Source organism: Xenopus laevis, chromosome 2L, assembly GCF_017654675.1.
Source record: "Xenopus laevis strain J_2021 chromosome 2L, Xenopus_laevis_v10.1, whole genome shotgun sequence".
Taxonomy (NCBI): domain Eukaryota; kingdom Metazoa; phylum Chordata; class Amphibia; order Anura; family Pipidae; genus Xenopus; species Xenopus laevis.
The window spans coordinates 178,668,152-178,694,928 of record NC_054373.1 but is presented as its reverse complement, the minus strand read 5'-3'; the positions used below and the strand labels follow the sequence as shown (position 1 = coordinate 178,694,928).

The window sequence follows — 26,777 nt, the reverse complement described above, 5'->3', positions numbered from 1 at the left end:
AAGAGTAGCGGAGAGCTCCTCACGAAGCAAAAGGCGAAAGGTGGAAGAGTGAGCAGTGACCGGGACCTTGGTGTTAGTTCTGGTCTTGGGATTCTGTCCATAACACTGCTCTTTCGTAATACACATGGTATACACATTATGATTAGACACGCATAACACATAGTAGTAACAAGCCAACAAGAGCAGGATAAACTATATTAAAGGTATAATAAATGATGATCAATGAAGACTTGGCAAGCTGGAAGGAAAAAAAATCCTATCCGAGGTCAACAGAACATATTTGTAGCATGTAGAAAAAAACAAACCTCAAAAATGAAAAGCAGTAATTAATTTTTTCACCAAATACAGACAAAAAGTAAGTTCAAGAGTTCACGTTGTGTTATTTATATTGCTAATTAACGTGATTGATTAAATGCCTAATCTCAATTACCGTCCATAATATTCTCATGCTTACAGCAGATTGTTGGCTTGAGAACCTTGAGACAACATGAAAGCTTAGACCAATTACTCAAACACGAGTTTTCAAAGCAAAACATTATCCGTATTTGGCACGGCTCCCCGTACATCTTGTTACCATTTAGCTGGTTTCCCCCTTGTGTTGGTTGGACACCCCCCAGGCTCACCTTAATGCAGTAAGAGATGCAGTTGTCTTCATAATGTTTGCAACATCTGTGCCTTGGTCCATGTTTGCATCTAAACACAAAGTCATGAGTAGTTAAAAATGCATTTACTGAACACACAAAGATGCCATGATCTGGTGACTCCAGAATAAACAGGGAGAAATTATCCCAAAAACAAACCCAAACTTGGACATTCAAATACTAATTTAAGGAATCAAGGAGAGAGGGACAGAAGATCCACTGAAAAAACTTCATCTTCCTGAAAGTTTTGGTTGTAGGGAGGAAATAAATGGATTTAGCTGGGGCCACAGTAACTTGAAGATCCCCATCAACAGGTTGAGAAGGGTCTGGATATGCCTCCACAATGTAGTTTGGATAAACAGATGGGAAGGCTACAAAGACTTGGGCCTAGGAGAGCCAATCATTAAGGGATAGTCAAAACACAGCAACTGTTTAAAAGTAATACAGGTATGGGACCTGTTATCCAGAATACTTGGGACCTGGGATTTTTTAGATAATGGATCTTTCTCTAATTTGGATCTTCATACCTTAAGTCTACTAGAAAACAATTAAATTAATTAAACCCAACAGGCTGGTTTTGCTTCCAATACGGATTCATTATATCTTAGTTGGGATCAAGTACAAGCGACTGTTTTATTATTACAGAGAAAAAGAAAATTATTTTTAAAAAATATGGATAAAAAGGAGTCTATGGGAAATGGCCTTTTTGCAATTCTAAACTTTCTGGATGAGTTTCCAGATAACAGATCCCTTACCTGTTACTGATTTTACAACTATTGGAAAGTTCGAAAGAACAACTATTGGAGAGCCACAGCAAATTTTCTTTTATCGTGCAAGAAAAAGTTAGGTGAAAATCCCCTTAAAAAAATATAAAATATTTTTATTCCCAGAAAAAACTGTTAAGGATTTTCCAATGGAGAATTAGTATTTTAAACCTCATGTAGAGTGTCTGTGTGCCTCTCCAAATGTTTTGATTTGCTATAACATATAGCATCGCCATGTATTATGGTGTTTTAATTCATTGCTTATTTTTACTAAATATCACTTTCAAGATTTTATATTATTTTTTATTTTCAGAAAAACCCAAATTTGAAAATTAGCAAAACGCAATAGTATATTCAATAGAATATTTATAAAAAAACAAATTGAATTAAATTAGTTAAAACTTTTAAAATCTCTGTACAAATTTTTAAAAGGATTTGACAAACAAAATAAGCTTGAATTTTGACAATAGACATCCTACTGAATTTCTTTTGAAGCTCACCAGGATTCAACTGCTGATTTTTCTCCATTTCTCAAGTTTTTCAATTGATAGATTTCAACAGATAGATATCAACTGAATTGATTTTTTTTCAGTAGATAGATCTTAAAATGCGAGTTCAGTAAATATTAGAATTTTAGTTTTTCCGGATAAAAGGTTTTTCCATAATGTAGAGAACCATGAATTTAAGGAGATGGAAACCCAGGAAAAATATTCACCATGGAACATTAAAGGGGTTATTTATTAAAGTCTGAATGGCAAAAACTGAGAATATTTCAGGGTTTTTTTTACTATAAAATCCAAATTTTTAATGAAAAAAACAAACCTCAAATTTTTTTGGGATTTATTATACCCCGAGGATGGAAAAAGTCTGAATCTGAAAAACAGACATCTCAGACCTGCCGAGGTTGTATATAAGTCAATGGGAGAAGTCCCCAAGATATCCTGATCTGCGTTGGGTTTCATGCAATAATCCAAAGTCTTCATAGTTCTTGGCCATAAAATCCCAAAAAAATTGTACGATCCAAATTTGTTATGATTTTTTAGGAAATTTCCAGGAAAATGTATTGATAAATAAGGGAATATAACTCATGTGGATTTGGTCGGAGTATATTTTAGAAATAAATGAGATCTTTTCGGATTTTGATCAATAACCCCCATAGTGTGTGGAGACCAGAGATGGAGTAAAACTCTACAAATATCTACAGAGCATCTGTAGATTGGCCTTAAAACTCTTCCTTTCTTTTGGTAAAGGAGTTTTGTAAAGGATGTTTCCAATTTGTATGTAAAACGTGTTGCATGTGTTTGGTTCCCTTGTTCTTTCATATTGTGTGAGCTTTTATCTGTCAGTTCCCAATGTCTAAACAGACTACAAGCTGTCTCTTTTACTAAGGATATACCCATCAAATCCTTGGCTCTGACACTGGCAGGCAGATACTGGCAGTGAATAATAAGACAAATATTCCGCATTGATAGAGCCTGCCAAGTGTCACAGGGGCTGTCAAGGGTTTCGAGCAGAATATTTAGAAAGTGAATCATATTCGGCAGAACTCACTGATGGTGTAAAGGGATTAGAAATACAGGGCTGGCCAGGGAATAAGGAGGTATAGCTAGAGATGGGGCTTGATCCCCTCAAGATACCAACACCACTAGGGCTTAGTGTGTCAATATTTGACAACCCCCCTACACCATGAAAGTTGGGATAATGGGTTTGTTGGACACCAGTCCTAAACCACCCCCAACATCAGTTTGTTAATGAAATGGGCATCCCAAAGGGTGTCCCATTGGTGCCTGGCTACCAATACTCAAATAAATGGTTCAGGTAGGGGGTCATATAGGTATTTCAGAGTTATTATGAAAAGTATGGCCTTACCTCCTAACCCTAATTCTTGTCCTAGCTGTCATTCCTCCATCTTGAGACCTACAGTTTGGGAACATCTAGAGAAGATTTTCTACACTTGGAACTTCCCAAATGGTCTAAATATAGGGGGGTCTCTAAGGGTGAGATATTGGGGTTCATGCTGACATACTCTTCTGGATACCCCTAGGATTACAGTTAGGTGCTTATCATATGTGTCTAGCCTTTTAAATGAAGGGGAAGCCTATAGAAAATGCTGGAAGGCAAAGTGGAGGAGATGTTTACATCAACATTTTAAGCATCTGCCATAAACAATGCCAAAACACCCCATTTTACACAAACAAATCTCTACTATTTTCTAATTTATTACCATTGTCCACCTTTAAAGATGTGGGAGACTGGAAATGCTGGGTCACCGGCGCAACCACCACCCCTGCACTGTAACCCTTCTTAGATAAAATCTACTGATGAATAGGGTAAATAATCTCCTTCGTTGCAAGAAACTTGAATTCATATGAGAGATAGGAAACATCCCCAGGGTGAAGGACTGGAAACTCCAGATCCAAAGTCAAGGAAAAGATGGCGGGAACTTACATGATATCCATGAGCCTCTTGAGACTGTTCCTGGAGAGCCCTCTATGCTCTTTGCTCTTCTGCTCGGCTTTGACATACATGTTCTCCGGCAACAAGGCGTGTGCTGGGATTTCCTCCTTTCCCACGATGAACCTACACAGAGTAGGAATAATATCAACTACAGCTACAGGATCCCTCATCCAGAACCCTGTTATCCAGATCTGATTTTCAGGAATGCCATTAGCCTGTAGCCATCCAACTATTAAATTACAACTCCCTCCACCCCCTGTCTGTCATCTGTTGAGACTACTGGAGTTCGATTAAATCTAAAGGGCTGTAGCATTCCCTTCCCTTTTCTACTTACTTAAGCGCTGAAAAAGCGAATCCTTTTAGACCATCCCTGCACCTGCAGAAGAAACAGCTTTGCTTTAGTTCCAATTGGAAACATAACTATATATATACACACACACACACACATATATATATATAGAGAATAATACACCTCCCCTCTAGTATGAACAATATAACTAGGACAAAACAGTATCACTCAGAATAATGTATTTATATAAACATAATAATAGTCATATAGAAGCAGGCACTGAAAGTGGGAAGGAGGGTGGCGTCCGGAAGGTCATCAAAAGCGGTGGAACCAGAAGATAGGTTAAAACAGATAAACTTTAATGAAATCCTTAAAATTGACAGTACAAGCAGGCAGGGTGAGTGTAGCTTGACGCGTTTCGTGACCCAATACGTCACTTCATCAGAAGCTCAAGCACCTCCCCGTGAAACAACAACTTTATAGACAACACCCAATAAAAGAATGAATTCACCAATTAAAAGATCACGTTATTGCATATAAGCTATAATATAGATAAAGATATAAGTTGTATTGAAAATATATAACGATCATAATAATAATGATGGTAATAGTAATTATTAATTAATTACAGGGAATGGTCCAGACATTAGAGTTTTATTTGGCCAATAAAATTAATATGAATGTGAAAAATAATATGCTAAACTCAAATCCAAATTAGTTCTGGAAAATTGGGTCCTAAACCATATATTAAATAATTATAAATTAAATTAAATTTGACCAAATCAATTTAAATCAAAAAAGGGCCCACCAAACTAATGGTAGTAATGACTAATAATAATATGGTAATAGTAAGTGCAGTGAGAGAAACATTGGCCGAATCGATGTTATATAATATATGGGATCCTCAAAGAAGATAACAAAGTATACATATTTGAAAATGTTGCAACTCCCCAAGGGAATGTAAATGTCTTATCAGTTACTGGTAACAAAATAGATACAAAAATGAAAACCTGAACAGTTAAGCTAAAGATAAGAAACAAAGTCACAACACAAGAAAAGCCAAGGAACAGATATGAACTACCAATGAAACATATATGTATAGGTGACTAATAGCTTTTACGACAGGATGTTCTTGAGAGCCACATAAGAACAGGGAAAGATCGACACGAGCACAATTGGGTAGGGAACTCGAACTATAATGTTAGCCAAAAGTAATAATAGTAGTCATGATGGTAATTAGTTAGAAAAATAAAAAATAAAAAATAAATAATAAATAATTTGGGCATCTATCTTAGTCCACAAAACAATTTAGTTCCCATTCTCTGTTTAATCCTTTTGGTGCAACCGTGCATAATTTATAGATCCAGAAGGACTCCTTCCTCAGAAGTAAGGTCTCCGTTTCTCCCTTACGGACCCCCGGAACAACTCTATCTATGACCTGAAAATAAAGGCATAAATTGCCATTATGATGTTCCAATAGGTGTTTAGCAACTGCAGAACTGTGATCACGCCGTGACACACAACCCAAATGTTCAAGAAATGCGTTTCCGAAATGGGTCTTATGGTTTTTCCTATATACTGCAGGCCACACTGACACGTAATGAGATAGATAACATTTTTGGTTGCACAATTAGCATAGAAATCTATTTTGAACCTGCGGGGGCCCATTATTACTACAAAGTCCTTAGATGTTTTCATATATGTGCAAGCTCCACAGCGAGTAACCCCACACCTGTAACAGCCCTTGACATCTAACCAGTGTGTGGGTTTCTGTAACCTTGGATCCACAAATAAACTGGGAGATAAAATAGACCCCAAAACTGGAGCCTCTCTTATATGTAAATTGTGGACGTGAAGGTAAGATATCCTTAAGATTAGGGTCCAATTTCAAAATTCTCCAATGTTTTTTCAATTGTTCTGCGGACAATGAACTATCATGTGAGTAGGGTAGTAATTATGCGAGGGAAACTATCAATCTCGCCTGATGCCTCATCTGGGGGTCTTTTGGGTCTCTGTTTGTTTCGATAATATCTATTGGATCTTATTGTGTTGTTCACAGTCAGAAGATCCTCGCGGCTTGTACCCACGGCCCTGTCATAAGCTCTCTTGATATCCCAAAAGGGGTAACCCTCTGGACGAAACGATCCCACAGAAGCATGGCCTGATCATTGAATGAGTCCCATGAGGTAACAGATCCTGCGGAGACGCAGGAACTGTCCTACAGGGACCCCCCGTATCACATTGGAAGGATGACAACTAGCCGCATGCAATAGAGTATTGCGTGTGATTGGTTTGCGGTATAAATCAGTAACTACCTTGCCCATTATCAATCAAAAAGGTAATATCCAAAAATGATATATGTGCAGGATTTTGGTCACAAGTAAAGGAAATACCGCAATTTGTGCTATTGCAATATTTTGCAAAAGCCTCCACTGAAGAGACATCACCATCCCATACTAGGATCAGATCGTCAATGTACCTGTAGTACTTAACTATTTGAGTACGGTAAGGGTTGCCTTCACCATAAATGAATAAACGTTCCCACCACCCCATGAAAAGATTGGCATACGAAGGGGCAAACCGAGCACCCATCGCAGCGCCTCTTCTCTGGAGGTAATAGGAACCATTAAACATAAAATAGTTAGTATTCAGGAGATAGTGCAAGGAACGCAAGAGAAAATCGTTCTGTATTTCTGAGTAAAGGTTCGTGTGGTCTAGCCAAAACGGACAGCTGATGTGCCCAATATATGATCTATGGAGGAATAAAGTGCTGCCCACATCCATCGTGACCCACAAAAAGGAAGACTTCCAAGTCGTATTACAAAATTTGTTAATACCAATCCGTACTATCTCTGAGGTAGCTGTGTAAGCCCAACACAATCGGAAGCAACAAACGGTCTACATACTCTGACAGGTGTTCATTGAGAGAGCCTATGCCCGACACTTATTAGGTCGACCCTGTACATTAGATGTACTTTTGTGTACTTTGGGCAACCAGTGAAATATAGGAATGCGTGGAGTCGTTGCATCCAAGATATACAAATTCTTTTTCATTAAGTATGGACTCACTTTTGGCCCAATCTAGAAGGCCACGGAGGGCAGATCTAAATCTGTTAGTGGGATCATGATCAAGTGGCTCATAAGTGTTAGTATCTTGAAGCTGTCTCATGGCCTCGGATATATAGTAGTCAGAGTCCAAAACTACCACTGAGCCTACCTTGTCAGCACTTTTCACTACAATAGATTTGTTAGCTTTCAAATCAGCGATTGCTTTTAACTCCTTCCTATCAAGGTTATTGTTAGTATTTTTCTTGCCTTTTATATTTCGACAAATCACCAATAACCAATTTCTGAAACATATCAATATGCATGCCTCTACTCTGAATAGGGGTAAAACCTGACTTGTTGCACAACTTAGTATGAGCGACATGATCATTACTCCCTCGAGGAATCTAACAACAAATCCTCCATATCATTAAGCGGTACAAAAATCATCAAAAGAAAATTCTATGTTATCATTAGTCTGGTCCGGTACGCTGCTACAATATCATTGGCATCCAGTAGTGTTATTCACATCATCCAGATTCAAGGTGTCCCCCGTTGACAACATCCCTGACTGCCCGTCTATAAATAAGCTGCTAGAATTATAGTGGTCTTTTTAAGGTTTAGTTTACGGATGAAATTATTAATGTCCAGAATAGTGTCAAAAGTACGCATGCCCATGGTCCGGGACAAAACTCAAACCATAGTTCCAAAACTTTGATTTCAATGTCAGTTAATACATATCTCGATAAATTGCATCACATTGTTATGTGAATCATATAGTGCTTGTTCCATATCCCGGTTCAGTGATGTTTGTCGTTGTATTTCTTTTTGTTTTTGTTTCGCATCCAGGCCTCTTGCGTCCACCGCACCCGGCTGACTCCGCGTCTGACTCGATCCCTGTCTAAAGGGGCCTCCTGTAATCGTGAGGCTCCTGTCGTCTGGTTCCTCTCCGAATCACTCTGGGATAGTTCCCTCTCCGTATACAGATATGAGGAGGAGGATGCAGTACCTTCAGACATATAGTTATCCGGATCCCTAAAGCGAACTTAAGGGATAATGTACCCCCTACTGTAAATGATAAGGATATGGATATTAGATAAGGATAAGGATAAGGATATTAGAAGTCACTGAGGGGTTGTTCTGTGACCATATAAAGGCCACAAGGCTGCAGGCCTGAGTGATACAAGGAACTCTGAGTATCACTCATGTATTATAAGGGATAATGCTACCCCCTACTGTAAATGATAAGGATATTAGAAGTCACTGAGAGGTTGTTCTGTGACCATATAAAGGCACAAGGCTGCAGGCTGTATATACAGGGAACTCTGAGTATCACTTGTGTATTATTAGGGTAATGTACCCCCTCTGTAAATGATAAAGGATATTAGAAGTCACCTGAGGGGTTGTTCTGTGACCATATAAAGGCACAAGGCTTGCAGGCTGAGTTATACAGGGAATTCTGAGTATCACTTATGTATTATAAGGGATAATTGTACCCCTACTGTAAATGATAAGGATATTAGAAGTCACTGAGGGGTTGTTCTGTGACCATTAAAGACACAAGGCTGCAGGCTGAGTTATACAGGGAACTCTCTGAGTATACACTTGTGTATTATTAGGGAATGTACCCCTACTAGGGACGAACGTCGGAAAAAAAGTTCGCGAACATATTCGCGAACTTCGCAAACGCGAGCGGTTCGCGAACGGTTCGCGAACCCCATAGACTTCAATGGGAAGGCGAACTTTAACATCTAAAAAAAAAATTTCTGGCCAGAAAAATGATTTTAAGTTGTTTAAAGGGTGCAACGACCTGGACAGTGGCATGCCAGAGGGGGATCAAGGGCAAAAATGTATCTGAAAAATCTGCCTGTGTGTGCTTGGAAGAGATAGTGTAGGGGGAGAGCTGTTAGTGATTTCAGGGACAGATGATAGTAAGTTGCTGGCTAGTAATCTGCTTGATACTGCTCTGTATTGGAGGGACAGAAGTCTGCAGGGATTTGAGGGACATTTTAGCTTAGGTAGCTTTGCTGGCTAAGTAATCTACTGTTCTCTTTAAACAACTGCCATACGTTGACCTTGTAGGCATTGTTTGCCCAGTTTTTTTGGACGCAGCCACTGAAGCACAGTTGCCAGAAAAAATATGCCATATAAATGCTGAAATAGTCATTTTTCGCCATTTGGCTGCTGAACTACTAGGAGCAGCAGATTAGCACACCAGTCCCACTCCCCCAACACTGCTAGACTAATAGCACTGGGCTCTTATAGTAGTCAGTAGTAGTAGTAGTAGTAGTAAACAACAAAAAAATAAATAAAAGCAGTCCTTACAAGGACTACTGTTATTGCAGCAGTCAGCAGATGAGATCAGAAGCAGGACAGCTGCCCACTGCAGCTACATACAGAGCACTGCAGTAGAAGGTAGATTACTAGCCAGCAAAGCTACCTAAGCTTAAATGTCCCTCAAACCCCTGCAGACTTCTGTCCCTCCAATAACAGAGCAGTATTCAAAACGATTACTAGCCAGCAAACTTTCAACTGTCCCTGAAATCACTAACAGGCAGCAGCTCTCTCCCTACACTATCTCTTCAGCACACACAGGCAGAGTGAAAAAACGGCTGCAGGGCTTCGGTTTTTATAGGGAAGGGGAGTGGTCCAGGGGAGAGCTTCCTGATTGGCTGCCATGTACCTGCTGGTCTGGGGGTGAGAGGGCAAAAAAAGCGCCAACAATGGCGAACCCAAAATGGCGAACGTCGCGCGACGTTCGCGAACTTCCGGCGAGCTGCGAACACCCGATGTTCGCGCGAACAAGTTCGCCGGCGAACAGTTCGCGACATCTCTACCCCCTACTGTAAATGATAAGGATATTAGAAGTCACTGAGGGGTTGTTCTGTGACCATATAAAGGCACAAGGCTGCAGGCTGAGTTATACAGGGAACTTTGAGTATCACTCATGTATTATAAGGGATAATGTACCCCCTACTGTAAATGATAAGGATATTAGAAGTCACTGAGGGGTTGTTCTGTGACCATATAAAGACACAAGGCTGCAGGCTGAGTTATACAGGGAACTCTGAGTATCACTCATGTATTATAAGGGATAATGTACCCCCTACTGTAAATAATAAGGATATTAGAAGTCACTGAGGGTTGTTCTGTGACCATATAAAGGCACAAGGCTGCAGACTGAGTTTATACAGGGAACTCTGAGTATCACTCATGTATTATAAGGGATAATGTACCCCCTACTGTAAATGATAAGGATATTAGAAGTCACTGAGGGGTTGTTCTGTGACCATATAAAGGCACAAGGCTGCAGGCTGAGTTATACAGGGAACTCTGAGTATCACTCATGTATTATAAGGGATAATGTACCCCCTACTGTAAACGATAAGGATATTAGAAGTCAATAATTGTGTAATTATGTAATTATGTACATTTTAGAATTTTTTTTTTTTGTTCTTTGTCCAATAATCTTCAAGATTTATAAACACACACACACACACACAAAGAATCGAAGAATCGTCTTGTTGGTTGTTGCAATACAGTATATCACCAGCAGAGGTCCCCATTCACCATAGTAATAGAAAAGCCTTGATTAATATCAGCAATACCGTCAGTATTGTAATTTAGCGGGAATTGCAGTATATATCACAGCATAAGGAGAATGTTTCGTTTATACTTTCCCCCAGTGGTGGGTCAGGTGGCTCTTGTTTAAAGTCCCACAGTGCTCAGATTTCTGACGTGCCCAGAAGTGCAATAAACACAATTCTTTCACAATTTTTACAATCTTTGGTTTCCAAAGAACGTCCTGAAAGTAAGGGTAGGCTTCCATCCCCAATTGCACAAAGTATGTCACGTTCCTATTCTCTCTCTCTCTCGCTGTCAGCAACGCTCAGTAAAGCTCAATATTAGCTCCTAGGGCACCGCTTTGTGTTCTTGCTTTAAATGGCAACTGTGGTACATGGATAAAGGCAAAATACTGATACAGGTACGAGTCCTGATTGCCAGTTTCCTTGGGACCTGGGGATCTTTAAGTAATTTGGGTATCCCTACTTTAAGTCTACTAAAGAATCATTTAAGCATTAATAAAACCCAAGAAAATATTTTGGCTTTCACTAACTTTCAGAATAAAATTTAAACTAATGACCCGGACATTCATAGTACTTCATAACTCTGCCCCTCCCTACATCTCTGGACTCATCTTTATATACATAACCGCTTACCACTCTCCTCTACTGACCTGCTCCTCAACTCTTCTCTCATTACCTCCTCACACGATCACATTCAAGACTTTACAAGGGCTACACCCCTCCTCTGGAATTCTATCCCACAGTCTGTCCGACTTTCTCCCAACCTTTCTGCTTTCTAAAGATCTCCTCTCCAGTCATTTAGAGAAGCCTACACTTACTCTGTTTAGCTACTAAATGCAATACCATATATACCATATATATACCATATGCTACATCTCTCACCTACTTATTTCTGATCTTGCCCACTCTCACTTCTTTTGTCTCACTCCCTTCCCCTTTATAGATTGTAAGCTCTTTTGCACAGGGCCTATCTCACCTTTTGTACCAGTACTGGTTGTTATGTATGTAACTCTGCATGTTCTATGTATGTAATGCACATGATTTCTTTGTATAAGCAGATTAATTCAAGCACTGTTAATAATAATAATAATAATAATAATAATAATAATAATAATAATACCCCAGGGATCTCCAAACTTTTTCATCCGTAAGCCACTTTTATGTAAAAAAACAGTTGAAGAGCAACACAAGCATAAAAAAAAGTTCCTGGGGTGCCATTTATGGCTTGTGATTAGCTACTTGGTAGCCCCTATGTGGACTGGTAGCCGACAGGAGACTCTGTTTGGCAGTACACCTGGTTTTTATGCAAAACTTGCCTCCAAAGCAGGTATTCAAAAATAAGACCCTGCTTTGATGCCACTAGGAGCAACATCCAATGGGTGGGTGACACCTTGTTGCTTTGGAGTCACTGTTTGGGGACCACTGCTCTACCAGAATCGAGTCCAAGGGACGCTTCATGCTATGCCTCTATTATACCATTGGAGGACCTGCAGCAACGTATCATTGAGAACCTTCCAGCTCAGGGTTGTTCCATTACAGGGCATGTCTATTCCTTGGTGGAGATGCACCTTTTCCCATTCACACTTATACAGAAGAGCCTTCTTAGCTAAGTCTAAGATAATGCACCCCTGCCCTCCTGAATAGGGTTAATGATATTAGAAGCCACTTCTGAGCTCAGAGATTTTATTTGGTTATGGACCATCTTGTAGCACTGCTGACGGCCATCTTTACCAATTCAAAATGCGTCGCTTTCTAAGCAGCTCTGCCAGGCCAGATGCATCGGAACTCTATAGGATAAGCGTGGGAAACATACGAATTTCATTCGATTTTGACACCTACACACATGATAAAAAATGAGCCCTCTGTCAATTACCCTTGGCGATTATGTGGAACATGACAAACTGTGCACCGTGGCACATTTGTTATTTTTGTATGTTAATTAAACGTACCAACAAGTCAGGCAAAAATGTAAACAATTTAACACACATGGAGCATTGAGTTTCAGGGAACAAGAAGATTAATATGGTAGAGTTGCCTGAATGAGTATGGCTGTGTGTAACAGTCTCCAAGGAGAAGATCTCAGTCATTGTTAGTCATTAATCCGGTCCAGGGAGAGTGGAATCTTGGCACATGGCTTGGGAGTTTGCACTAATGAGGTCTATGGACTGGATACGGTAATACCTCAACACAACAGAAACTGTGAACTGACAATATTAGTGTTATAACAGATGTACTGGAATTACTGGGACCTCTGCATTGCCTCTAGACTTTTACATTGCAAAAAATGCTCATTAGGTGAACAGGAGAATTTCCCATTGTTGAATGGACACAGAGATCTGGGAAGGATTGAGGAAGAGACTTAGAGATGGGGAAGGAGTGGGGAATAGGCAGAGGCAACATGGAGGGAATGGGGAGGACATGGCACAGAGGCCTGAATGTGGTGGGAGATTGAGTGGACACAGAGTTTGGTGAAGGAGTCGGGAGGAGTCGAAATGGACATGGAGTGGGCCCAAAGATTAGCAACAAAAAGGGGTGGAGGTGGAGTGGGTGCAGAGTTTGGGGAGGAGGTGGAGTGGGTACAGTGTTTGGGAAAGGATTTTGGAGTAGGTGAAGTGGACACAGAGCTTGGTAATGGGAAGCTGAAAAGATGGAGTGGACACAGAGATTAAAGAAGAACAACAAAAGAAGGGGAGTAGGCACAGAGATTGAGGGAGAAGAGAGAAGTAGGCTGAGTGAGCACAGAGATTGGTGACAGAATAGGTAGGAGGGGGATTTGGCACAGAGACTGGAAGAAGAGGTGGATTGGGCACAGAGGCTGAGGAAAGAGGTGAAGTGGGCACAGAGACTGAGGAAGAAAAGCAAAAAAGGTGGAGTGAGCATAGAAATCGGGGACAGAAAGGACAGGTGGAGTGGGCACAGGGACTGCGAAAGTAAATCAGAGAAGGTGGGGATGGCAAATAAATTTGTGATGGAAAGGAGAGGTGGTGAAGTTGATGCAGAGATTTTGGAAGTAGGTTTAGTGGACACAGAGATCAGCTGAAGGAGTGGGGAGAAGGTGAAGTGGACACATAAACAGAGTAGGCAGAGACATCAGGGAAGGTGTGGGGTGGACATGCAGTGGACACAGAGATTGGGGAAGGAGGTGGAATAGGCACAATGATTGTGGAAGGAACACATAATAGGTGGAGTGGACACAGAGAATGTGGATGAAAAGGGGAGGAGGAAGAGTGGGCACAGAGATTGGGAAAGCGTGTACACAAAGAGGAAAGAGAACAAAGGAAGTGTAGTGGGCACAGAGACTGAAGGACAGGGAAAGAACTGTAGTAGAGCATAGAGATTGGGGACAAAAAGGGCAGAGGTGGGGTTGGCAGAGATATTTGGGAAGGAGGTAGACTGGGCACAGAGATTGGAAAAGTAGAGAGCAGGTGGAGGAGTGGGCAAAGAGATTGTGGATGGAGTAGAGGAGGTGGAGTGGATACAAACACTATAGAAGGAGTGAAGAGGATGAGAAGAAAACAGGGAAGTGACAGAGATCTGGTGATACAGACAATGAACACACTGGGGGTCATTTATCAACACTGGGCAAATTTGCCCATGGGCAGTTACCTATAGCAACCAATTAGTGATTAGCTTTTTAAAGCCAGCTGCAAGTAGAACAATGAATGCAGCAATCTGATTGGTTGCTATAGGTAACTGCCCAAGAGCAAATTTGCCCAGTGTTGATAAATGACCCCCACTGAATGGGTTTCATTATTATACAATTCTTCTACAATACACTTCTGAGGGTATAGAGCAACTCTATGAATTAGGGGTAGTTTTTTTTTTTAATTTTTAGTATGTTGTGTACAGTAGTTCTGACATCGGAACTAAAAAAACACAAAAATACTAAAATACCGACCAACTGGAAAGTTGCTGAGAGCAGATAAAGGGTCAGGGACAGGGCAAGATGGTGATAATAACACTTTATCTTTGTCTCACCCCCAACGTTCAGCCATTGTTGAAGCCTCGCAGCAGTGTTGGGGGTGCACAGATACATTACTGGGCCCTATTTGATATAGGGGTGCCCTATAAAGTAGTCCCGTCACGTGTCCCTGAGCTCGAACATTTCCCAAACACTTTGAAACACTTTAGGCTTGTGTATTTTTTGTAGGGCATTAACCAATTCCATAAGCTCAATAAATTCCTTGGCCCCGGCCGTGTGTTTACCATGTAATGACTTCAGGCTGCTGAAAGTATGTTTATATACACGTATACTTATTATACAATAGCCCGTTGTGTTTTATTGCTGAAACTCTACTAATATGGAACTTATCAGGACCCCATTTATCAGGTGCTGCCGGGTTTCTTGCTTTCCCGCAAACGTATCTTTGATAATGATTTAATGGCGTGTCTGTGTGTTGCGAGAGGAACTTCATTAAGCGACTTTTGTGGACAGGATTTATGGGAATACGTTTGTTTCTACGTTCTGCCCTGGCTATCAAAATATACAAAGCGGTCGTTTAAAATAATGAGCGCTAACGTTTGCCACGTTAGTTACTGTATATTCCGCTGGCGTGATACAAAATGCTATCTCCCACCGTCCCTATTTGGCGAGGCACCGCCAATGCATGGACTTAAAGGGGAAGTATTGAGAAAATAAAAAATTAATAATGGGTTCAGCATACTGAAAAAAAGAAACATTCTAAATACAATCGATTACAAACTCTGTACCGTTTCTGAAATAATCACGTTTATCTTCACTCTGTCTTCATGCAGCAGTTGGGTGTCCAATGAATGATATTAAATATATCTTATAGGGGGGCTCCTTTTGCCTAGAAGATGTATTAGAGCTCACTCTATTAAACTCACCAGACATCATGTCTCTCTACATGCAGGATTTGTGCAAAAGGCAGTTATTTTGTTAGAATTTGCTTGCACTAGGGATACACTGAATCCAGGATTCGGTTCGGGATTCGGCCTTTTTCAGCAGGATTCGGCTGAATTCTTCTGCCCGGCCGAACCGAATCCTAATTTGCATATGCAAATTAGGGGCGGGGAGGGAAATTGCGTGACTTTTAGTCACAAAACAAAGAAGTAAAGAATGTTTTCCCCTTCCCACCCCTAATTTGCATATGCAAATTAGGATTCGGTTCGGTATTCGGCCGAATCTTCCGCAAAGGATTCGGGGGTTCGGCCGAATCCAAAAAAATGGATTCGGTGCATCCCTAGTTTGCACTGGAATCAGATATTTGAGTGAACTCTAATACATCTGCTAGGAAAAGAGCCCCCCTATAAGATGCTGAGAGATGGATAGTGATAATAAACTTGATTATTTTAAAAAACAACGCAGAATTTGAATTGATTGTATTTAGAAAGTTTTGTATGTATGAGGAAGCTCATATTCATTTTTCATTTTTCGTGATAATTCCCCTTTAAAAAGAGGTCAGGCTTACTGGGAAATTGGTGTATGCATAGGCTGTAGAATTTCAGCTACAAAATACACCCCAATTAGGAATATTGTAATCCCAGCACATTATACAGTGAGAGCAGTGGGTACCAGAACCTCAGCCCTATTGGGTATTTGGGAATTTGTCACATTATCCAATAGGAAGTAATGACACCTCCAGTACAATCCACCACGAGAGCAATAATTAACTGCATCCATAGCACATTCTGAACTGACAGCAAATGGTTAATGAAATATCATCTCCAGCCCAGAATAAAGTGTCAGCATCTTGATATAGAGAAATCACAGTAGTTACAATAGTAATATAAGGAGATATTATTCATTCTGTGCTGAGTTTTGAATCCTGTGAGTGGGAATCTCATTGAAATAAGCCAAGAACCACTGATATATTGTACAGAAATGGGACCTGCTATCCAGAATGAACGGGACCTGGGGCTTTCTGGATAATGGATCTTTTTTTGTAATTTGGATCTTCATACCTTAAATCTAAATCATTAAATTAACCCAATAGGATGGTTTTGCTTCCAATAAGGATTAATTATATCTTAGTTGGGATCAAGTTCAAGCTACTGTTTTATTATTACACAGAAAAAGGAAATTATTTCTAAAAATGTGGATTATTTGCATGAAATGGAGTCTAACCTCCGGAAATTCGCCAAGGGAGACTTCACTCACATCGACACAATTCGCCAGGTGAAAATTCGCTCAGACAAAGCTAATTCACTAAAATGCGAAGTTGCGTCCATGGCGCTAGCGTTAATTCGGCAAGCAAAGCGAAGTTGCGCTTGCGTTGGCTAATTAGCATACGGCGGGAAGTTCAGTTGAATGGATGTATATGTTGCAGCAAATACATTACACTACACAAGAAAAAATAAAATAAATTTGTTATATTGCCCTACACATGAGCCCAGTGTATAGTTTATGTGCCATAGGAAATGTAGGGGGGAAGCCGGGTACCCCAGAAAAAAATTACGCTGTTTTTCAGCCTATCACCCTGAAAAAGGATGTTGAAATTTAATGTTTATATGATTTTCTAATAGACAAAGTATGAAGATCCACATTGCGGAAAGATCCATTAACCTGAAAACCCCAGGTTCAAAGCATCCTGGATAAAAGGTCCCATACCTGTGTTGCAGTACAGGTGTGGGTTCTGTTATCCAGAAACCCATTATCCAGTCCCAAAGACTCCATTTTCATCAAATAATTCAAATTTTTAAAAATGATTTCTCTGTAATAATAAAACAGTAGCTTGTACTTGATCTCAACTAAGATATAATTAATCCTTATTAGAAGCAAAACCAGCCTATTGGGTTTATTTAATGTTTACATGATTTTCTAGTAGACTTAAGCTATGAAGATCCAAATGACAGAATGATCCATTATCAGGAAAACCCCAGGTCCCGAACATTCTGGATAACAGGTCCTATACCTTTACCTTGTACTTGATCCCAACTAAGATATAATTAATCCTTATTGGAAGCAAAATCAGCTTATTGGGTTTATTTCATGTTTACATGATTTTCTAGTAGTCTTAAGGTATGAAGATCCAAATTACGGAAAGATCTGTTATCTGGAAAAACCCCGAGCATTCTGGATAACGGGTCCCGTACCTGTAGTAAAATGTTTCAATAAAAAAAAAAAAGAACACCAGACAGTTCTTTTTCTTTATATTTACTATTTTCACTCCTTTTCTGTATCTATGAACGTGACAGTTTGTTTATAGGGTGCAGGAGGGAGACAGGGGTGTCCTTTCAGCGGAATGGGTGCCTCCTGGGCAGCACCTAATGAATGTGCCAGTGGATTTCTGGGAGTCTGGTCACATAAAACCCTCGAGACGAGGTGACACAACTATCTCAACCTTTAAGAAAGGAATAAAATAGTCTGGAAGTCTGGCAGACTGGAGCCTCTTGATTTCTGACACTTTTCTGGATAGCGTCCCAGCAGTAAAGTCTAAATATAATCTCCCCACCACCCCCTAGACTTCATTTATCATTAATACAGGGACGTTAGTGGTGGTGTGGCAATTGTCAATATGGAAGTGTTTGGACACAAGTGATAGTGAGCTGCTAATGCCTTATGTCACTCGCGAGCTCTATAAATCAACCCCCTCCCTGTTTGCTGGGAGATGTCAGACTCGGGCTCTTGTCTGAAAATTGGCTCGACGGCTTTTGGCTGATGAATCACTTGAACCCACCAATCAGCTGAAACGAGTCAGGCGTGAAATGTTCCATGGCCGTAATAATGTTTTAGTGCACAATGTCAGACTTGACCCTAGAAGGTGTTGGAGAATTAAGAAGGGGGAGACGTTGCATGTAGTACACCGAGTACTGACCCAACATGGAGAAACGCCTCTTGACATTGATAACTCTTACAAAAGCCACTAAGTGGGGGGCTGAGAGCTGAGCTCATAAATAAGATTATTATAAGAGACATCCCTAACCCAACACTGCGATCATTGCTAAGTCATAATAACTACAGTCACTTCTTTTTAAAGGGGTTTTTCACCTTCAAGTTAAGCTTTAGTATATTATAGAATGGCCGTGTCTAACTTTTCAATTGGACTTAATGTATTTACTTATTTTTAACTATTTGCCTTCTTCTTCTTACACTTTCCAGCTTTCTAATGGGGGTCACTGACCCCATCTAACAAAACAAATGCTCTGTAAGGCTATACATGTATTGTTATTGCTACTTTATTACTCCTCTTTCTATTTAGGCCTCTCCTATTAATATTCCAGTCTTGTATTCAAATCAATGCATGGTTGCTAGGATAATTGGGACCCTAGCGACCAATTTGCTGAAACTGGAGAGCTGCTGAATAAAAAGCTAAATAACTCAAAAATCACAAATAATAAAAAATGAAAACCAATTGCAAATTGTCTCAGAATATCACTCTCTACATCATACCAAAATATAACTTAAAGGTGAACAAACCCTTTAATGAGTAGACTTTAAATAAGGAACAAACAAATCATAGTATTTTGCAATCCGTATGTTAAATTTTATTATATTTGGCCACTAGGCATCTGCTGCCACCCAGATGTGGTTGAACTATAATGTCACCCCTGATCTCACATGAGCCACAGAATGTCCAGCCCTAGTTTATATGGAAAGGTCAGCTCTTGTGCCAAAATTGCTAATGTTTTGCCCCATCCAGTGCATCTCTTCTATAAACAATGCACCTGCTTGGGGTACTTTTCTGGGGTCACTGTGCCACCATCATTCAAATATTTTCCGGGAGTCCTTGTGTGAGCTTGGGGTGGAACCGGTATTCTATACATGTGCCTTGTACTAGCCCCGCAAGGACTACCTGGGAAACCAAGATGGCAACATGGCATTCCCCCAGACAAGTGCCTCAGTCCAGTTCGCAGGCAGAAGTTTGATGTTTTTGATTGGTGGAGTGCCCAACAAAGTGCCGCTTCACACAGTGTTCTTCCATCATATGCACAGCCAATCAAAATGCTCACAAGAGGCCCAAGGTGATCCAAGCCAATTGAAATGGTCGATCCAAGGAAGCCCCCAGTACAAGATATGCAATTGGTTATTATTTCTAAACAGATTTATTCCCCTGAAGGCGGCATTTACTGAGGACAAACAGGGAAGAGAATAGAGAGAACTGTAAGAGGAATTGTTAGCCAATGACAGTTTTCCATGTCACCTGCTGGATCGATTCCCCCCATAAAGCACTGCGTATCTTGACAGCGCTATATAAATAAATAAATGATGATGATTTAGTATATATTTAGTATATATATATATATATATATATATATATATATATATATATATATATATATATACAATCCAAGTGTTTGTACTCTAATGTTATTATCTTCCTGGGTGCACAGTCAATGTGACTTATTTGCATATTAGAAGGGACCGGCACTCCAGTTTCCTTCATACAAAGTGATTTATTTTAGAACACGCTGTATCCAACGTTTCAGACCTTTACCAAAAGGGACTGAAACATTGACTACGGCATGTTATAAAATAACCCCACATTTATTATCCTTGATAAAGGCCCTAATGTGGGCCAAAACATTAAAAGAAATTTTGATTTACAGTATAAGGAGTGCGGGTCCTTCTGAACTATTTTATATTATAATTTGACCCTGCACTGAAAAAAATGAATGAAGGCCAGTCTGAGTGTAGGCACCAGGTAAAAAGTATATATATATATATATATATATATATATATATATATATATATATATATATATATATATATAACATCAAAATTAGCTGGCACTCACGTTACGAAAAAATCAAAGTGCCTGGGTGCAGTCCGTGCAATGTCCGTACTCTCAGGTCTTTAAAAGTGAAAAGGTTATTCATTCAAAAAGAACTTGACGTTTCGGCTAGCACTCTAGCGTTTATCAAGCTGAAACTTCAGTTCTTTTCAATAAATAACCTTTTCACTTTTAAAAACCTGAGAGTGTGGACATTGTTGTATGGGACCTGTTATCCAGAATGTTCAGGTCCTGGGGTTTCTGGATAACGGATCTTTCGGACTAGAAAATGATGTAAAAATGAAATAAACCCAAATAGGCTGGTTTTGCTTCCAATAAGGATTAATTATATCTTAGTTGGGATCAAGTACAAGCTACTGTTTTATTATTACACAGAAAAAGGAAATTATTTTTAAAAATTTAGATTATTTGGATAAAATGGAATCTATGGGAGACGGCCTTTCCGTAATTCAGAGTTTTCTGGATAAAGGGTTTCCGTATAATGCATCCCATACCTGTGTGTGTGTATATATATATATAGATATATATAGGCAATAATGTCATTTAGTAGAAGGACCAGTTGCAGTATGACTGTGGGGACACGAATGGAACGAGTTGAGGAACATCTGTCGGCTGGCCCAGATGACACAAGAACAAGGAGGTGGTTCATAAGCCGAGGCGTAAGTGCAATAAATCACATTGGGAGGGATGAATGGGGGTCTTTTTGCAAGTTGCCACACTCTGGGCTTAATGTTAGACCCCAGCAACAAATGGCATGTAGTAAATGGACATTCCTGGCAGATGTCATGGTAACAAGAAGGGACAATGGGCTGGAGTCTGACCGTGCTCCACTCTGTTACACCATATAAGCTGGGCCTATAACGCTCCCTTTTGTGCCCCCTCGGGGTTTATAGTCTGGATTAATATATTAGTGAGACGAGTTTGCTGTTGATACGGAGATAAGGCCACGTAGATGAGCAGTGCAACATACACAGAGCAAATATAGCCGGAATATATCTCATTATATAGAATAAAATACAATATTGAATCTATATGGGACCTGTTATCCACAATGCTCCGGACCTAGATTTTTCCCCATACTGAAAAGCATTTAAAAATTAATTAAACCCAATAGACTCCAATTTGACTCCAATAAGAATTCTACTGTATATCTTAGCTGATATCAAGTACAGGTGTGGGATCCTTTATCTGAAAACCCGTAATCCAGAAAGCTCATAATTACAGAAAGGCTGTCTCCCATAGACTAATCCAGCTGTTTAAAAATGATTTCATTTTTCTGTGTAATAATAAAACAGCAGCTTCTACTTGATCCCAACTAAGATATAATTAATCCTTTTTGGAGTCAAAACCAGCCTATTGTGTTTATTTAATGTTTACATGATTTTCTAGTAGACTTAAGGTATGAAGATCCAAATTATGGAAAGATCCGTTATCTGGAAAACCCCTGGTCCTGAGCATTCTGGATAACAGGTCCCATACCTGTACTCCATGGCATCATCAGAAATCACGGGGCCGGTACAGCAAAATTTTCTGGGCCCCCTGTTCCCTGCTCACCCCAGATCCCGCCCCAAACCCCATCCCAGATCCAACACCACAGTAAAAAGTCCACAGCTAAAAATGTTAAACCCCCTCACTCACAAGTTATAAAAAGCGATTGGTGGTCAGGGTCCCCTTATAATTAAAAAAAAATTGGCGGCCAGGGTCCCACATAATTTTTTTTTAAAAAAAACAATTGGTGGTCAGGGCCTCCCTAAAAGTTAAAAAAAAATCATTGGTGGTCAGGCCCCCCCCCATAAGTTAAAAAAACAAAAAACTATTTGCGCCAGGGCCCCCATAAAAGTTTTTAAAAAAATATTGGTGGTCAGGGCCCCCCTAAAAATAAAAATTGCTCCAGGGCCTCCATAAAAGTTTTTAAAAAACATTGGTTTTCAGGGCCCCCCCTAAAAATAAAAAATTGCACCAGCGCCCTCATAAAAGTTTTTACAAAAACATTGGTGGTCATGGCCCCCTACAAGTTTAAAAGAAACATTGGTGGCAGGGGCCTATAGAGTATTAAAATGATACATTGGTGGGCAGGGGATTACAAAAATTAAAAAAAACACACATTGGTGTTCAGTAGAATTGGCTTCAGGACTTCAACTTCGGCTGTTTTCGTGGCTTCAGGTCTTTTCGCCTCTTCGGGACTTCAACGTTTAGCTACTCCAATTTCCTATTTCAACTAGTTGCCATGGGTTACTGCCCAGGAACAAATATGGCCAGTGTATATAAATGAGCCCCAGTGGGTTTTAAATGGGATCTCTGACCACTGTTGTCTAAAGCTGTGTTATAAGACCACTAACATCTCCCATACAGTGTGACTAAACTGTTGCATTGCCAGGGAAAGGTGCATCGTACCACACAATTCTCAGGTCTTTTGATGAGTATCTTTCTCCCTATATAAAAAGAATGGGCAATTACCCACAGGGAATGACAATTATTTCCAATTGTTACCAGTGGAGGGGGGTAAGAAAGGGTTTTGTTATCCCGGCCATGCCGATAAGCCAACATAATGTTTTTGCACCATTATCGGTGCTGGAATGCTTCTTAGGGGAAGAAATTCCCCTTTTCAGGAGAAAAAGTGGAAAAGTTTATTAAAGTGGAACTATCGCATAAATGAAGATTTAGTATCAGTGTCAGCATACTGAAATAACAAGTTTTCTAATTAAAATCAATTAAACATTCTGTACCGTTTCTGAAATAATCAAGTTTATCATCACTATCCCTCTCTCAGCATCTGTTTCTCTTCATTCTGTCTTCATGCACTGCAGATATTTATTGACAGTTAGATCCAATTTATCTTATAGGGGGGCTCCTTTTGCCTAGAAGATGTATAAGGGCTCTTACTGACGAGCGGTTGAAGCTGTGCTCCCCTGCATTCCGTTTTTCTGCGTTCAGCCGCAGGAACAGGAATAGACGCATTTAGCTTTTTTCAATGGGGCTGTACTCACACAGGCGCATGTAGGCGCCGAACGCAGGTTGAGACACAACATGCTGCATTTTTCCTGCGTTCCGCGCCTACACGCACCTGTGTGAGTACAGCCCCATTGAAAAAAGCTAAATGCGTCTATTCCTGCGCTCCCCTGCGGCTGAACCCTGAAAAACGGAACGCAGGGGAGCGCAGCTTCAACCGCTCGTCAGTAAGAGCCCTTAGAGCTCACTCTATTAAAATCACCAGACATCATGTCTCTCTACATGCAGGATTTGTGCCAAAGGCAGTTATTTTGTTACATTTTGTTTTTACTGGAATCAGTTATTTGAGTGAGCTCTAATCCATTTGCTATTATATCTGCTATTAATGATAATATTATAATATTAATTTTTAGCACCATGTAAAAGCAACACCATATATTACTTTTATTATTATTACTAATCGCCTACAAATTGAGGGTATAGTATGTCTCCTTTAAATTTTAATTATCGCTATAGTTCCCCTTTAAAACTCACTTGTGGCACTGGGATGAACAATTCATTCAGACATATATTTACTACGTGCTAAAGGGCATTCCTCCTCCACCTTGCCCTGATATCTATTATTAATACCAGTAGGATCTGGTTTTATAAGCTTACCTGCTTATACCTGTATTACTTCCCCTTTAAATGTGTAACAGCACCATATAAAGAACGCGAGCTAATGAACTAATACTAGATACTTTAATACATTCCATTTGTGTCGGGAGGGATTAACTACATTATATCCTGCTGTCTGCACATTTCCCCCACCATTCTGCAAGAATAAAATACTTGTATAATATTTTTATAGTGGATTTGCAGACACTGGTGCTGGTCGGGGAGAGTCTCGGCCTGCTGTTGCTGCAGCTCGTTTGTTTAGACGAGTCTGTGCAGCAATGGGTGATAAGCTTTACAGCAGCCCATAAACATGCCTCCTTCCCTATTAAATTATAAGGAGATAAAAACTTCTCCTCTCGTCGAAAATATGCAGGGAAGGTGGATTTATGAGAAATGCTAGTTCATGGCAGCAGCATAGAAAGCAGCACAAATGTGATGTGGATGCCTGCGGTGTGAAGCTGTCTAGAAACAGACATAAGGCTGATGGCACACACTTCCTTGGTGACATATATGGTATGGGGTAGACACTTTAAGGGCATATAAATAACACAACAAGTAAAAGCAATCAAAAAGGCAAAACTGGAAAATGAGGAACTGATTGCTTTACATGCAAAGACTAATTCCCACTTTAATTGGTTATTTTCCTTAGTATATACAGCTGAAGGGTAGACACTTTTTAAGAGCAAATAAATACCATTACAAGTAGGTGCAATCAAAAAGGCAAAACTGAAAAATGAGGAACTGATTGCTTTACATGCAAAGTCTAATTTCCAATTAAACCGGTTATTATCCTTAGTAGATACAGCTGAGGGGAGAACACTTTTTTAATGGCATATAAATACCACGACAAATAGGTGCAATCAAAAAGGCAAAACTGGAAAATGAGGAACTGATTGCTTTACCTGCAAAGACTAATTTCCAATTGAATTGGTTATTTTCCTTAGTATATACAGCTGGGGGACAGAAACTTTGTGGGGGGATCAAAAAGGCAATCAAAAAGGCACAACTGGAAAATGAGGAACTGATTGCTGTACCTGCAAAGACTAATTTTCAATTGAATCAGTTATTTTCCTTAGTATATACAGCTGAAGGGTAGACACTTTTTAAGAGCAAATAAATACCTTTATAAGTAGGTGCAATCAAAAAGGCAAAACTGGAAAATGAGGAACTGATTGCTTTACCTGCAAAGACTAATTTCCAATTAAACCGGTTATTATCCTTAGTAGATACAGCTGAGGGGAGAACACTTTTTTAATGGCATATAAATACCACGACAAGTAGGTGCAATCAAAAAAGCAAAACTGGAAAACGAGGAACTGATTGCTGTACCTGCAAAGACCAGTGGCGTAAATAGTTGTTACTGGGCCCCATAGCAAATTCAATTTAGGGCCCCAAAATATTTATAAGTTGGCCTATTTTACCAAGATAGATTAAAATTGCTAATTAATTAGGGTCTCACTGGGCCCCTTACACTCCTGGGCCCCCCTGCAACCGCAGGGTCTGCTTCCTCTATAGTTACGCCCCTGGCAAAGACTAATTTCACTTTAATCAGTTATTATCCTTAGTATATACAACTGAGGGGTAGACACTTTTTAAGGGCATATAAATACCACGACAAGAAAAAGCAATCGAAAAGGCAAAACTGGAAAATCAGGAACTGATTGCTTTACCTGCAAAGACTAATTCCCACTTTAATTGGTTATTTTCCTTAGTATATACAGCTGACGGGTAGACACTTTTTAGGGCATATAGATACCATTACAAGCCGTTCGTTATTCAGAGATTTCTGGATAATGGGTTTCCGGATAACGGATCCCATACCTGTATTTGAAATAGAGCATTTCTAGCCATATTTATTTGTAGAGTTTAGTTCCACTTCATATGCCATTAAAGTTAGTATGAGCCCCTCAGGATGGGTTTGACCTGCCACACCACTAGGGGGCGCACACACAGACCAATGACAATATATATCAGTGAGAAATGACAAGTCGTCCTATTTGTGGCCAGTGTATGGGCTAAAACCCTGGTGTAACTTAAGTGAATGGGCCTTAAGTTCAGAGTAACCAAAAGATTGCAGTAAAGGGGGATGTAATTCGAATGATCAATTTCAACTTGACAATTGTAGGCCTGTAAGTCTGACTTTTGTATCCATAAGTTATTTAAAGGGGTGGTTCATCTTTAAGTTAACTTTAATATTTTATAGAATGGCCAATTCTAAGCAACATTTCAAATGGACTTCATATTTTCTTTTTTATAGTTTTCGAATTATTTGTCTTTTTCTTCTGACTCTTTGCAGCTTTCAAATGGGGGGCGTCGCTAACCCCATCTAAAAAAAACAAATGCTCTGTATGGCTACACATTTATTGTTATTGCTACTTTTATTACTCTTCTTTCTTTTCAGGCCTCTCCTATTCATATTCCAGTCTCTTATTCAAATCAGTGCATGGTTGCTAGGGTAATTTGGAACCTAGCAACCAGATTGCTGACATTACAAACTGGAGAGCTGCTGAATAAAAAGCTAAATAAGTCAAAAACCACAAATAATAAAAAATGAAAACCAAATGCAAATTGTCTCAAAAGATCACTCTCTACACCATACTAAAAGTTAGTTTTAATGTGAACAACCCTTTAGGGGATTGCATTGGAAGGGGTCTAAGCTTAGCAAATATTTGTTGGAGGAGGAACTAGGAGT

The 26,777-nt window shown here is 39.8% G+C and overlaps 1 protein-coding gene across 1 annotated transcript in view; it reads right to left on the bottom strand.

Moving 5' to 3' along the window:
* Nucleotides 1–26,777, bottom strand: part of tmem135.L (transmembrane protein 135 L homeolog) — a 259,711-nt gene that overhangs the window by 15,972 nt on the left and 216,962 nt on the right. Inside the window, 3 exon segments of the mRNA NM_001092072.1 lie at nt 624–693; nt 3,854–3,985; nt 4,197–4,238. Coding sequence (NP_001085541.1) covers nt 624–693; nt 3,854–3,985; nt 4,197–4,238 — 244 coding nt within the window.